The following is a 14749-nucleotide window of genomic DNA, read 5'->3' on the forward strand; positions in this document are numbered from 1 at the left end:
TTGTGCTGTGGGATACTCCAATCTGCTTTACTTTGTATGCTATGTGGATGTGTCACTGTTACAGATGTGTTCAGCCTCCCCAACCACACTGACAGTCCTTCAAGGATGGGGTCCTTGTCTTAATCATCTAAGGCTCAGTGTCTGCACCCTGAACATAGTAAGTACTCTATAAATTTCAAGAGGAACACTGAAGATTAGGTGATGATACACTAGTCAGGTGTTTGATGATGGGCCCTATTCTATAATACACATTTTAAAAATATATTCACAACCAAACTGCCATGTGTCAGTCATCTTTACAGCCCCACAGGGCACAAAGAGTGCCTTAGCAGATGTGCAACAAATGTTTGTTGGAGGAAGGAATCTTATTGAGCAGAAGCAAGGTGACATGCTAACTAAACATTTCCGTGCTCGCTTCGGCAGCACATATACTAACTAAACATTTCCTAATATTTACATGATTTTATATAAAAATTGTATAACTATGCTGGATACTTATTAAGCTTTACTGAGGGAATTAATGTAAAGACAGGATTTTTAACCAACTGAGCCACACAGGCACCCAGTAAAGATGGGATTTTTAACAAGGAAAATCTAAAATCTAAAAAACAAATGGGTAAGATAGGAAATTTTAAAGTAGTATTTTCTAGGGGCACCTGGGTGGCTCAGTCGTGAAGCGTCTACCTTCGGCCCAGGTCATGATCCCAGGCCCAGGTCATGATCCCAGCGTCCTGGGATTGAGCCCCACATCCTGCTCCCTGCTCGGCAGGGAGCCTGCTTCTTCCTCTCCCACTCACCCTGCTTGAGTTCCCTCTCTCGCTGTGTCTCTCTCTGTCAAATAAATAAATTCTTTAAAAAAAAAAAACACAGTATTTTCTAAAGCAGAGTCTGAAAACTTTTGAGAGTCTCATCATAAAGTTACTTCTGAGAGGGTTTCTACAGACATCATGAACAGGGAAGGCCCTCTAAGACTAGGCTTTCCCACCTTTTTAAAATGTGGACTGGCAGAGAAAGACCAATAACATATGATTTCACTCATATTTGGAATTTGAGAAACAAAACAAATGAACATGGGGTGGGGAGAGAGAGGAAAACCATAAAACAGACTCTTAACTATAGAGAACAAACTGCTGGTTACCAGAGGGGAGATGGGTGGGGAATGGGTGAAATAGGTGATGGGGATTAGTGAGTGCACTTGTGAAGAGCTCCTGGTATTGCATGGAAGTGACTAAATTCTACACCTGAAACTAATATTACACTGTTTGTTTTGTTAACTAACAAAACTGGAATTTATTTTTTTTTAAAGATTTACAAAAAAACTTTTTTAAGATTTTATTTATTGGGGCACCTGGGTGGCTCAGTGGGTTAAAGCCTCTGCCTTCAGCTCAGGTCATGATCCCAGGGTCCTGGGATCGAGCCCCGCATCGGGCTCTCTGCTCAGCAGGGAGCCTTCTTCCCCCTCTCTCTGCCTGCCTCTCTGCCTACTTGTGATCTGTCAAATAAATAAAATCTTTAAAAAATATATATATTTATTTGAGAGAGAGAGAGAGAGAGACCATGAGAGGAGAGAGGTCAGTGGGAGAACCAGACTCCCTGCTGAGCAGGGAGCCCAATGTAGGACTCAATCCCGGGACTCCAGGATCATGACCTGAGCCGAAGGCAGTCGCCCAACCAACTGAGTCACCCAGACGCCCTTAAAAGAATTTTTTTAAGTAATCACTACACCCAATGTGGGGCTCAAATCCACAACCCAGAGATCAAGGGTCGCACACTCCACCATCTGAGCCAGCCAGGCACCCCATAACTAACTGGAGTTTAAATAAAAACTTGGAAGACAGAGAGGCAGATAAATAAATAAATAATTTAAAAAGAAGAAAGAAAATAAAAATATGGACTGGGACCTGAATAGGGAACAATCATGAGACAATTCTGGAAAAATAATAACTATCTAGGGAGAGGAAACCACAAATACAGATTCTGAAGCAGGGACAAATATGGCATTGGCCTTTTAGAGAACAGAAAAGAAGCCAGTATGACTGGGGCAGAGTAAGCAGGCAGGAATGGAAGGGAATGAGGTCAGGGGGCCCACAGAATTCTAGAGACTCCTGTAAAGGTCTGGTTTATCCTAAGAGCAATGGGAAGCCACAGGCAGGATTATATAGTAAGGGTGGCATCCTTACTTTATAAAATAGCATCCAGTTTGATCAAGCCCCCCAAAATCCACTAATGCTCCCTAACTCCCCTTCCTTCACCTTCAAATCAAATGCATCCAATGCAAGTTGTTATTTTTTCTACTTCTTGAATTCATTCATTTCCATTGGTACACCCTCACTCCAATTATAGCCATTTCTCATCTGGATTTCTAGATGAGCTTCTCAAGTAGTCTCCCTGATTCTGTGTGTTTCCCCTGAAATCTATTTGCCATTTTCTGGAAGCATTCAGTTGGAGGAGTGAGGGAGGAACAAGACTGGGAGAAAAATCAAGACTTCTATCTCAAAGTATATTATTTTTGTGATGCCTACGATATATCCATGGAGATGTCCAGTAGGCAGTTTGAATACATGAATGTGGGACTCAGGAAAGAGAGTAGAGCTGGAATATGTAAATTTAGGAGGCAGCAGTATAGACATGCTATTTAAAGCCGTTAAGTGTACATATGACAGCCAGGGAGGGAAAAGTGAAAAAAAAAAAAAAAAGGAAAGGGGTCAGAATGGTGCTCCTTAGAGTTCAGGAAAATAGGGAGGGCTCAGCAAATGAACCCAAAAAGCAAACAGTCACGTAGGTGATAAACTGAGGGACTGTTATGTCATAGAGGTCAAGATTAAGAGGTGTATGTGTCAAGAAGGGTGTGGTCAATTGTATTAAATGCTGCCCAAAGGTCAAATAAGATAAAAATACTAACACCACTACTAATAATGGCTAACATCTACTAAGCACCTACCAGTACCACAATCTGCCTCTAAATGCTTCACATGTATTAACTCAATTAATTTTCTTAACAACCCTAAGGATAGAGAAGGAACCATTGCACTTGGTGACAAAGAGACTGAATGAAGAAATCGTTCATTCAACAATAATTGCTAAGTCCTAACTTATTCCAGGCACTGCTTGAGGCATTGAGGATGAAACAGTGGAAAAGGTTTTGGCCTCTGTGAGCTAAACAGTAAACAAACAGACATAATATTGTACAGTCAATAAGACAAGTACTTTAAAGAAAAGGAGCAGGCTAGAGAGTGTTCTTTTTGACAGGGGGATCTGGTATATCTTCATAAGGAGACAAATATTTGAGGGAAGGGTGTCCTGGCAGAAGAAAAGTCAAATGAAATGACTGTGAGGTGGGAGCAAGGAGGCCCACATGGTTGGAGAGTAGAGATGGTGGGACTTTTGAATGGGGAGGAAGGTGGGGGCCAGATCATGTGGGGCACTGCAGGGCTGCTAAGGACTTTAGATTACCAACCATGTGAGATGAGAACCCCCTCTCGACAGATGAGAGCAGGAGAGTTGCATATAATTAATTTATGTCCTAAGACCCGTGACCACCCCACCGTTTTAACAATAAACTGGAGTGGGGCAGGGGAATGGGGCAAGAGTAGAAGCAAGAGCAAGCTGAAAGCTACTGTAGTGGATCAAGCAAAAGATGATAGTGGCTTATAAAGATGATGAAGCTTTAGGGGCACCTGGAGGGCCCAGTGGGTTAAGCCTCTGCCTTTGGCCCAGGTCATGATCTCAGGGTCCTGGGATAGAGCCCTGCATCGGGCTCTCCGCTCAGCAGCGAATCTGCTTCCCCCCTCTCTCTCTCTGCCTATTTGTGATCTCTCTGTCAAATAAATAAAATCTTTTTAAAAAAGAAAGATGATGAGGTTTTAGATGTTGATAAGTGTTCAGTCACGATATAGCTCAAAATTGAGGGCACATTCAATTTTACATGCCTACTAAGTACTCAAGTAGGGATATTAAATAGATAACTGGTTAGAAAACTCTGGAACTCAAGGGAAAATTTTGAGAAGTTACCAGCATACAGTTAAAACCATGGAAGTGAGGACGTTGCCTAGGGAACAAGGAAAGTTCTAAAGAATCTAAGAAAACGAGCCATCTCTCACTTCAACCTAGAGGCTGGGAAGAGAAGTTCCTGACTCAAAGAAAACTGAATCAGATAAAATTGATGAGGTAGGAAGACAATGAAGGCAAGTAAAGAAGGACTTCCAAGAAAGAGGGAGTGAATGTGTCAAACGAGTAAGATGAGGATGAAGAATTAACCATTGATTTTGGCAAGGTGGAAGTCATTATGACCTCAACAGGAGCAACCTCAGCAAAGTTAGAGGAGTTGAATGTTAAAGTGGTTCTCAAGAGAATGAGAAGTGAGGATATGGAGATAATAACAATTGTTTTTGAGGGATTTCCTCTAAGGAGTAGCAGAAAAATAGGAGTGGTACAAGAAGGGGCACATGGGATTAAGGGAGGGTGTTTTGTTTTAAGATGGGAATTACTGCTGCATGTTCATGTGCTGAATGACCCAGCAGAGAAAATAAAATGATGCTAATTTTAGGAGCAAAGAGCTTAAAGTTAGATAGGATGGGATCCAACTTACAGGTTGAGAGAATGGTATAGCAATAAAGACAGTTCATCCATCACTAACAGGAGAAAAGGCAGACTATATAGATACAGATGCTTGTAATTTGATAGATTCTATGTTGGAAAATGAGTTGACAGGAGAAACGGAGTATGTTTGCCAAGCAGCATTGAGAGCCCACTTGAATTTCAAAGTCATTAATTTAAAATCAGTCAGCAGGACGCCTGGGTGGCTCAGTTGTTAAGGGTCTGCCTCCCCGTCCTGATCCCCGCCCCCCACTCCTGGGATTAAGCCCCACATATTAAGCCCTGCGTTGGGCTCAGTGGGAAGCCTGTTTCCTCTCTCACTCACCCTGCCTGTGTTCCCTCTCTCACTGTGTCTGTCAAATAAATGAATAAAACCTTTAAAACAATTTAAAAATAAAAAAATAAAATCAGCATAGTTGTTTTTCTCTTGTCATTGCTTTTCAAGTGCAGGCAAGAACTGAATTAACTGGGCAAGAATGACAGAGGGAAAAGCAAGGGAGGTAAGCATATTTGCAAGGGAGTGATTCCATTAGTGGACCATGGACTATCAAGTGAGTAAAGGGAGACGGCAGACAAAAGGTGGTGATCCATAATGAAAGTTTAATAGCATCAGTAGGTTAAAAGTCCTTCTGAAGCTGAAGAATTGATGGGGGGGGGGGGGCTGGGTGGCTCAGTGGGTTAAATAAAGCCTCTGCCTTCGGCTCAAGTCATGATCTCAGGGTTCTGGGATCGAGCCCCGCACCGGGCTCTCTGCTCATCGGGGAGCCTGCTTCCTCCTCTCTCTCTCTCTCTCTCTCTTCACCTGCCTCTCTGCCTACTTGTGATCTCTGTCTGTTAAATAAATAAATAAAATCTAAAAAAAAAAAAAAAGAATTGACAGAGGGGGTACAATGAGGAGTGAGTGAGTTGGAAAGATAGGGCAGGGTTAGAGATTAGAGCCCTTGACATAGAAATTTTGGAACAGCATAGCAATTGACATTACAAAGGCTAGAGAAGTAGATGCCCCAGATGGGGTGAAGGACACCATCATTCAAAGTGAGGAGGTCAAAGAACTGAGAAGCCAAGTGAATCATCCATATGGATACTGAAATCTCCATGCATAGTAACAGGGTTGGTGGTGGAGAGAAAGGCAATAAATCAGAGCATTTTCAGTGGAGTGGAGGGAAAAGAAAGCAAACTAGGTGGGTTGAGGAGAGAATAAGGAGTGGGAAAATGGTAGTTAGTATAGACAACTTTTAGGACAAGTTCTGCGATGAAAGAACAGAAAAATGATGGCTCTGGTGGGAGGAGGAGGGGTCTGAAGAAGACATGGGATCCAAAGTTTTTTCAAGATGAAAGATTTTCGAGAATATGTTTATAGAGTATAAGTGAGCATTCATGGGACTGATGCATTCGAAATGGAGAAATTAAATCTGTAGGAGAGAGGGGGGATGATGGCAAGAACAAAATTCTTCAGGAGACAAAAGCAAAATCCAAAGCAGAGTGGAGGACTTCACTTTTCACAGAAAAAGGCACAACTGTTCTTTGAAATATGTAAAAAGAATACATAGGTGTAGATTGGGGTAAAGAAATAGATTAGTGGGTAAGAAAATAAGAGAGCTCGGGGTGCCTGGGTGGCTCAGTTGGTTAAGGGTCTATCTTCAGCTCAGGTCATGGTCCCAGGGTCCTGGGATGGAGCCCTGCATGTGTTTCCCCACTCGGTAGGGTGCCTGCTACTCCCTCTCCCTCTGCTGCTCCCCCTGCTTGTCCTCTCTCTCTGTGTCAAATAAATAAATAATTTTTTAAAAAAAGAAAAGATGAGAGCTCATGACTGTTTCTATTTCCTCAATAAAATAGGAGACAGTCTTTAGCTGTTTTGGGGGGTTGAAAGTGTAACATTTGGAGGAGAGTAAAGAGGACAGTTATCTTCTCAGAGATTAGGAGAATTTACCAGATGAATAAAGTGGGCTAGCTAGGAAATACCAAGCAACCAGTAAGATGTGTGGTCAAGAAATCGAAGTAAAAGAAACCGTATCATTGTGGGATTTTGTTGCGTAAGAGTCAGCTGCTCAGGTGTAGGCAGAGGGTGGATGGTTAGGTTTAACCAGGGTTGGGGTTTTGCTTGGAGAAATATGGTGGGTAGCCAGAGTCAACAGTCAAACCACAAAATGGTGGCTGATAAAGAGGAGCCAAGGAAAACATGAGATTAAAAGTGGTCAGCTGAGGTACTGGAAGCCCAATGTGGACAAAGAATTGTTTAGGGTGGGATCACCAATGAAAAGTCCTAAGTGAACCAATGTGGTTAGAGCAAGGGATATTGATACCCAAGACCCACTAGCCCTCTAAGGTATCTTGTGAACCTGCTGAGGACCATAAACATTTAGCAAGTACACTTTGAATTCCTGCTCAATGAGTACTTTGTTCCTACAACTTTAATAATGTAATAGCTAGCATTTATTGAGTGCCACTAAGTGCCAAACAGTGACGAAAATATCCTCCCTTCAAGGATGCCTCCCTTTAACTCAAGAGCATCTTGAGTGCTGTAACAGAGATAATGTTCAAAGTGGCAACCCAGAGTAAATGCAATGACTAACTTTAGGGAAGAATCAAGAAGAGCTTCAAAAAGAAGTTACAGTGAATAATCAAGGACAGCTAAGAGGTCATCAGGGGGGGAGAGGAGAGAGTGAAGAAATTCAGTTTCTCTCATTTACCGAAGTCCTCAGTTACCCATCAGAGTCACATACGGTCCAAAGACAGATGACTGCAAAGCAGTAGGTAAATGACCCCAAAATCATCTTTTTTCAAAGTGAGCTCCTGCACGCAAGCATTCACATTCGGACTCAGGTTCCAGACAGGATGGGGTGGCGGGGTGCCTCGGGAGGGGCCCCCACACCTACCGCTCAGGGAAGATGGCGGAATCTTCGGCGGGAACCTGGTCACCAGAGAAGGGGAGATCACCATGGCGGCAGCTCTGGGAAGCAACTGGACTTCGTTGGGCCTGTGGAGCTCTCGGGGAACACGGGACTCCTGGGGTTTACGGGGCTCACGGAGCTTACGGGGCTTGCGGGGTGCTGGAGGTTCGTAGGCTCCGTGGAACTCATAGGGTTCGTGGGGCTCATAGGGCTCGTGGAGCTCATAGGGCGCGTGGGGTTCAGAGGTCTCCTCGGGCTCATCAAACTCGTCCCATTGGTCTCGGGGGCTCTGCTTGCTGGCCTCTTCCGGCTCCTCGGGTTCCTCAGACTCCTCCGGCTCCTCAGGCCCCTCATGTTTGTGCGCCTCCAGGAGCCTCAGTACTAAGGGCTTACGAAGGGCTTCGGAGCGAGCGGATATTTTTCTGGCGCCACGCCCATCCGGAAAGGCAGAGGCGTCTAAAAACTCCTCGTTCTCCATCAGTGCCTAGAAGCTCCAGCTGCGCACCGCGCTGATCGTCGAGGCTTGGCGCAGGCGCGCTCTGGGTCTTCCGCGGGGCGGAAGAAGCCCCGCCCCGCCCCACCCCAGCCCCACCCCAGCGACACGGTATGGGACCCTCCTCGCACTCTCTCGGGTTGCCAAGGGGACGCATCTCGCTCTAGGCGCCCGCCGGAGCAAAGGACCAGGCAGGCTCCTGACCCAGCTGTTCCTTGGGTTAAGGGCAAGGACTCTGGAGTGCTTCCCCTTACCCAGGCCTTGGGGACAACATAGCAGCTTCCGGTCTAGTTATGGCACCGCTCAGACAGCAGAACCAAGTCCCTATTGGGTTCAGAGGTTCTGTGGCACCGGTTCTCCAGAGGCCTTTGTTCTTTAACCGTGCTGGGAGGAGTTAATATTCTAAGGCCCTGGATCACTAAGATTGACTGCCATCAGTTTCTAATAAATGCACAACCGTCATAATGTGGGTGTGAGAGATGGGCGACACCAACATATCATCTGGTCCAAACTTAATATTCAGGGAAAATCTCAAATTCAGATTTTTTTTTTAAGATTTTATTTGACAGACAGAGATCACAAGTAGGCAGAGAGGCAGGCAGAGAGAGGAGGAGGCAGACTCCCCACTGAGCAGAGAGCCGGATGCTGCGGGGCTCAATCCCAGGACGCTGAGATCATGACCTGAGGTGAAGGCAGAGGCTTCAACCCACTGAGCCACCCAGGCGCCCCACAATTCAGATTTTTAAAGTTTTCTTCTCATGAAGTTCTACACACAGTCACAGAGAAACACGGGATTACAAGAATAAGACGTTCATCCACAACTTGTGTTTCGTTACAGGGCACCTGTCTACTAAAGTGCACTATAAATCACTGTTTTTCATAAACCCTGTAATTATCATTGTATTTAAGTATAAGATTGTGGTATGTGCTATGGTGAGAATAAATACATACATACATATGTACAAGATTGTACAATTGTATTTAAATACAATATACCAGAATTTTTATAGCCCTGTACCTGGCAAACTGCCCCTCCTCTTTTTATTTTTTTTAATTTTTTTAAAGATTTTTATTTATTTGAGAGAGAGACAGTGAGAGAGAGCACGAGCAAGGAGAAGGTCAGAGAGCGAAGCAGACTCCCTATGGAGCTGGGAGCCTGATGCGGGACTCGATCCCGGGACTCCAGGATCACGCCCTGAGCCGAAGGCAGTCGTCCAACCAACTGAGCCACCCAGGCGTCCCTGCCCCTCCTCTTTAAATCATTATTATACTAAGAGATTTTAAAAGGTAAGTCATCTGGCCCTCTCCCAATCTGGAGGAGTGCTTTCAGCTAATTTTCATGTCCATGATGATATGCTAGAGGAGAAAAGAAGTGGTAGGGTTTTCCTGATGTGGGGTTTTTGTTTTTGGTAGAAGACACTAGAAGTATTCAAGAATAAGTAATCTGTCAAGTATATGATGAACCCAACTACACTTTTTGCACACTATGGGTATTCCTTGGACATACTCTGTCTCACAGATGCAAAAAGTTAGAGATATTTGGGTTGTGGATGTCATCTAAGGAGAATGAGAAGATAGTGATATATTTGAATCAGGAAATCTGCTCCCTCAGACGTGATATAGACATGTGCATTACTGTATGGAAATTCAAGAATTATATCCCAAATACTTGGAGAAATGAGAAATAAAGCTCTCAGAGTGTTTTAACTCAACATGTGAACAATGAGGTCAGAGTTCTCTAAACTCATCTTAAAGAGTCACTCCTAAGTCTAAATGGAATGCCTTCAAGTATCATATCCTAGTGGTTATGTCTATTCAAAAATTGCAGAGAGGAGAGAGCACAAAGCCAACAGATTGCAAATGTTACATACGGCCAGTTCTTCAGGCCCTCTCAAGATGGATCTGTGACCCGATGCTACCATTATACATCAACAGATCCATGCTCACCAGGCACCTTTCTGACCTGACCCAGCTTCACAGGGATTTCGATTACCGGGAGAGATTAGGATCACGCAGAATTAATTCTGGTCCACATCACAGTTACCTATTTGCATTCTGATTTCATATACCGATCTCATGAAACTGACTTACATCTTTCCCAGGAGAAATTTAGGAAGCAATCTGGATTCTCTCTTTCCCTCACCCCTCTCCCTATCTCTGGTACACTGGCAACTCAAGTTCATCCTTCAAATGTGTTTTTAATCCATTCTTTTCTTTCCATGTCCTTTCAGCAATGCCAGTCCAGACCACAATCAAGCCTCTGGATTCTGAAGTGCCCTCAAACTGGTGGAATGACAATCATGACCCTCCAAACTATTTAGAATAAATCTCGAGCTTTGCACCACAAGATGCCCCAGGATCTTGGTCCTTGCCTCTCTCTCTCCAGTCTACTGTGGGCTTGCCCCACCCCTGCTGTCTACATTCCAGCCTCCTCAGTCTTCTCTAACATATCAAACTCTTTCCCATTTCAGCATCTTACTACACCTGTCCCCACTGCCTGGAGCCCACTCCTCCCTTTCTTCACATACTGGCTCTTTTCTATTCTTTAGGGCTTGGCTTAAATATCACCCACTCAAGTCTTTCCAACCCACAGTAATTTTAAAAATGTTCCTGCCATTACTTTTTATCTCAGATCCTTACCTCAACACAATTTATAATTATTTCATCTGCTTTTTTGTTTTTGTGTATGCCTCCGTAGCTAGAATATAAGCTCCTTGATGACAGGGACAGTCTCTGTCCTGGTAGTTGGTGCATGCCCAGTGCTAAGTAGAGTGGACAGCTGTGAACAGCTCTCATTCTCTCTGTTGTTTTCCTGCCTAGAATCCCTTCCTCCTTCTTCTAAAAGTAGAACCCATTCTTTCTGTAGGGAACTCATTCCACACGGTTGAGGGGGTTAATCCTGCCCTCCCCACCCTACCACCAGGTCTGGGCAATTTGGCAACAGGGATTGGTTCAGAAATCAATATGTGAGTTCAGCAGAACCAATCTCCCCACATGATATTTGCTGGATGGCTGTTTTAAAAGAGAGGATCCATTTTACTCTGGGATCATGAGCTATATGGATGTTGTAGGCCTAGTGTTGAGAGCAGTTCCTTGCAGAGGGAATCTGAGAATGAAGCCAAAGAGAAGTTAGCAGGAGCAGAAGGTGGAGAGACAGCCTTATTATCTCCAAACTCCTGAATCTGCCCATCCCTTATATTTCCCAGTATAATGAGTGCCCCCCAAAATGCCTTTTTTGGGCACACACAAATCTAAGTTGAATTTCCATCATTTTAACTGTAAGAGTTCTGGCATATAGTTGGTGGTCAATAAATGTTGACTAAATCAATAAGTGAAAAGACAGATTCATTCCTAGTGTGCTAACTACACTTAAAGATTCTGAGCCTGGGAAGCTGGCAATGGTTATTATTTTAAGAAAATAAATGCCAGTGATGAGGCCTATTGGAAAACCGGCAGCCAAGCAGCCTCTTCGACAACCTGTCTTGGCTGAGTGTCATTTCAATAGGAACGCCTTTGTCATATACTTCCCTTGCTAGCCGGAGAGCACCTCAAGTCCCTGTTGTTGTTGCTGTTGTTGTTGTTGTTGCTGTTTTTAAAGGGAAGATGAGTTTTTTGTTTTTTGTTTTTTGTTTTAAGATTTTATTTATTTATTTATTTGTCAGAGAGAGAGAGCGCGAGCGAGAGCGAGCACAGGCAGAGTGGAAGACAGAGTCAGAGGGAGAAGCAGGCTCCCTGCAGAGCAAGGAGCCCGATATGGGACTCGATCCCAGGACGCTGGGATCATGACCTGAGCCAAAGGCAGCTGTTTAACCAACTGAGCCACCCAGGCGTCCCTGTTATTGTTTTTTTAAGATTTTATTTATTTATTTGACAGAGAGAGAAACAGTGAGAGCAAGAACACAAGCAGGGGGGGTGGGAGAAGGAGAAGCAGGCTTCCCGCTGAGCCAGGAGCCCAATGTGGGGCTTGATCCCAGGACCCTGGGATCATGACGTGAGCAGAAGGCAGATGCCTAAGGTCTGAGGCACCCAGGCGCCCCTCAAGTCCCCGTTTTAATCACCCTTAACATCAAGCAGTCACCATCATGTCGCCATTCAATAGCTCTTCACTGAGGGAAAGAACTCCGGCCACAACAGTTATTACCAAAATGCAGAAGCTATAATCAGAGTGTGACAAAACAAGACTGAACAGAGTTATTATTCCCTATGCAAAAAGCTTTTGGCATCACCTTTGAAATAAGTATCCAGGAACTTATACATACCCCCAACTACCTTAGAAAATCTAAAGAAGAGATAGAATCAGAGTTCGGGGCTGGAACTAGTCTGCATTTGATTTAATCCTTTTCCAGAGTGAACACCAAGACACAATATGGTTAAGGGATTTGTCCAAAGGGTGGTACTTGGCAATCTTTAGAGCTGAGACTGAAATCCAGGGTTTCTGACAATCCTGAATCACTGGGCGATCCAGCTTCCGTAGGGCAGATAAAGGAAGGTCTGACTGACCTTAGAAACCCAAGTGGCTGTTGTGATGTGATACTATTCAACATTATTCTGCAACTCTGAAGGTGAGAAAGTCAGTAACCTTAAAGTATCCCTCTAATGTCTCATCTCTCAGAGGGCAATTAACATTTTGCACATATATGCCTAAGTTCAAGTATGTTTTATTTCAATCCAATACTTGATAGTGGAGGTTATGTGCTAATATCCAAAGGGGTAATCATCTTCACTAAATTTGCTTTTTATTTTGCCACAAATCCCAAATTTTAAAAGGAAGGAGTTGCAGAACAAATCCTTTTATCAGGGGCACCTGGGTACCTCACTCAGTTAGGCATCTGAGGTCTGCTCAGGTCATGATCCAGTAGTCCTGGGATCTATCCCGGTGTCGGGTTCCCTGCTCAGCAGGGAGTCTGCTTCTCTCTCTGCCCCTCCCCATCTCCATGCTCAATATCTTTCTCAAATAAATAAATAAATAAATAATAAAAAATAAAAAAGAAATAAGGGCACTGGATGGCTCAGTCAGTTAAGTGTCTGCCTTCGGCTCAGGTCACGATCCCAGAATCCTGGGATCAAGCCCCACACTGAGATCCCTGCTCAGCAGAGAGCCTGCTTCTGGCTCTCCCTCTGCCTGCCACTCCCCCCTGCTTATGCTTTCTCTCTCTATGCCAAATACATAAATAAAATCTTTTAAAAAAGAATTAAAAATAGAAGTTTTAATTTTACCTTCACTTATTTCTTTTCCAGTACTCTTCCTTTAATTAAGTAGATGTGAAGTTCTGACCTCTATTGTTTTCCTTTCTCTCTGAATAACTTCTTGTAAACATTTCTTGCAAGGCAGGTCTATTGGCAACAAATTCCCTTGATTTTTTTTCATTTGAGAAAGTCTTCTTTACTTTTGAGGATAATTTCACAAAGTAAAGAATTCTAGGTTGGTGGGTTTTCTCTCTCAACACATTAAATGTTTCACTCACTCTCTTCTTACTTGCATAGTTTCTGAGAAGAAGTACAATGTAATTCTTATCTTTATTTCTCTATAGATGGCTTTTTATCCTCTGACTTCTTTCATGATTATTTTTTCTTATCTTTAATTTTCTGCAGTTTAAAAATGATACGTCTATGTGTAATTTGGGGGCATTTATCCTGACTGGTGTTCTGGACCTTCTGGGATCTGTGGTTTGATGCATAACATTAATTTGGGGAAATCTGCACACTCATTATTGTTTCAAATGTTTCTTCTATCTCTTTTTTTTCTTTTTGCTCCCTCTGGTAATCCCATTACATGCATTTTACATCTTTCATAATTGTCCTACAGTTCCTGGATATTCTGTTCTGAGTTGTTTTTTGTTTTTTTCCCCCTGATGTTGCACACGGTTCTGTTGTCTCTTCTGTGTGGTTGTTTTTTGTTTTGTTTTGTTTTTTTATTAAGTAGGCTCCACCTCCAGCACAGAGCCCGATGCAAGGTTTGAGTTCATAACCCTGAGATCAAGACCCAAGCTGAGATCAAGACCCAAGCTGAGATCAAGAGTCTGACAGTCAACCAACCAACCCACTGGCTTTATGTAAGTTTTATAATTTTTCTTTGCTAGCCAAGAATGATGTACTAAGTAAAAGAAACTGCTAAAAACAGACCTTCAGTAATGTGGTGGTGAGGTGTGGGAGGGAGAAGTGTTCTGCAGTCCTGTGATTGGTCTTAGTCTTCTAGTAAGCCTGTGCCTCTGGACTGTGAACTTCACATATCTGCCTTTGTCGTCTTCTTTGCTTATGTGGGAAAAAATGCTTAGAATGGGCTGGAGTTGGGTATTTCTCTTCCCCAGGTTAGGGTTTGATAATACCTCAGGAAGTTAGGTTCTGGTTAACTAGTTTTCAGTGAAGACAGGCCTTGTTAATAAAGAGTGCTTTGGAATATTTCTAAATGGTTCCTTCTTCCCTCTTCTGGAAGCACCAGGGGATTTTTCTCTGATATTTGCTGTGGGAACCTCATCTAGCTCCTGGAGCTGAGACTTACAAAATTGCAGGGACCCCACTATGCCTGGATGCCCTGGAGTTTTTACTCGTTCATCCATCTGAACCTCCAGCAATTCGTCAATCACAGTTCTGGTTTTCCCACCCTGGCACTGGTTCCCACAGTTGGTTTCCACTCATGAAGCTTTGCTCCAGTAAAGTGTTACTCTCCGTATTCTCGTATTGGTTTCTTCAGTCTCAGGGGCAGGAGTTTGCCTTGTGTCCCCATCTCTCTTATGGATCTTAGAAGAGCTGTTGATTTTTAGTCTATTTA

The 14749-nt window shown here is 43.6% G+C and overlaps 1 protein-coding gene across 1 annotated transcript in view; it reads right to left on the reverse strand.

Annotated features, from left to right (window-relative positions):
- THEGL (theg spermatid protein like) overlaps window positions 1-7965 on the reverse strand; it is a 48031-nt gene extending 40066 nt beyond the window's left edge. Inside the window, exon 1 of the mRNA XM_044224114.1 lies at window positions 7473-7965. Within this exon, the coding sequence (XP_044080049.1) occupies window positions 7473-7965 (493 nt within the window). The remainder of the gene's footprint in view (window positions 1-7472) is intronic.
- Between the last annotated feature and the right edge of the window lie 6784 nt (window positions 7966-14749).

The sequence above is a fragment of the Neovison vison genome, chromosome 11, assembly GCF_020171115.1.
Source record: "Neovison vison isolate M4711 chromosome 11, ASM_NN_V1, whole genome shotgun sequence".
Classification (NCBI taxonomy): Eukaryota; Metazoa; Chordata; class Mammalia; order Carnivora; family Mustelidae; genus Neogale; species Neogale vison.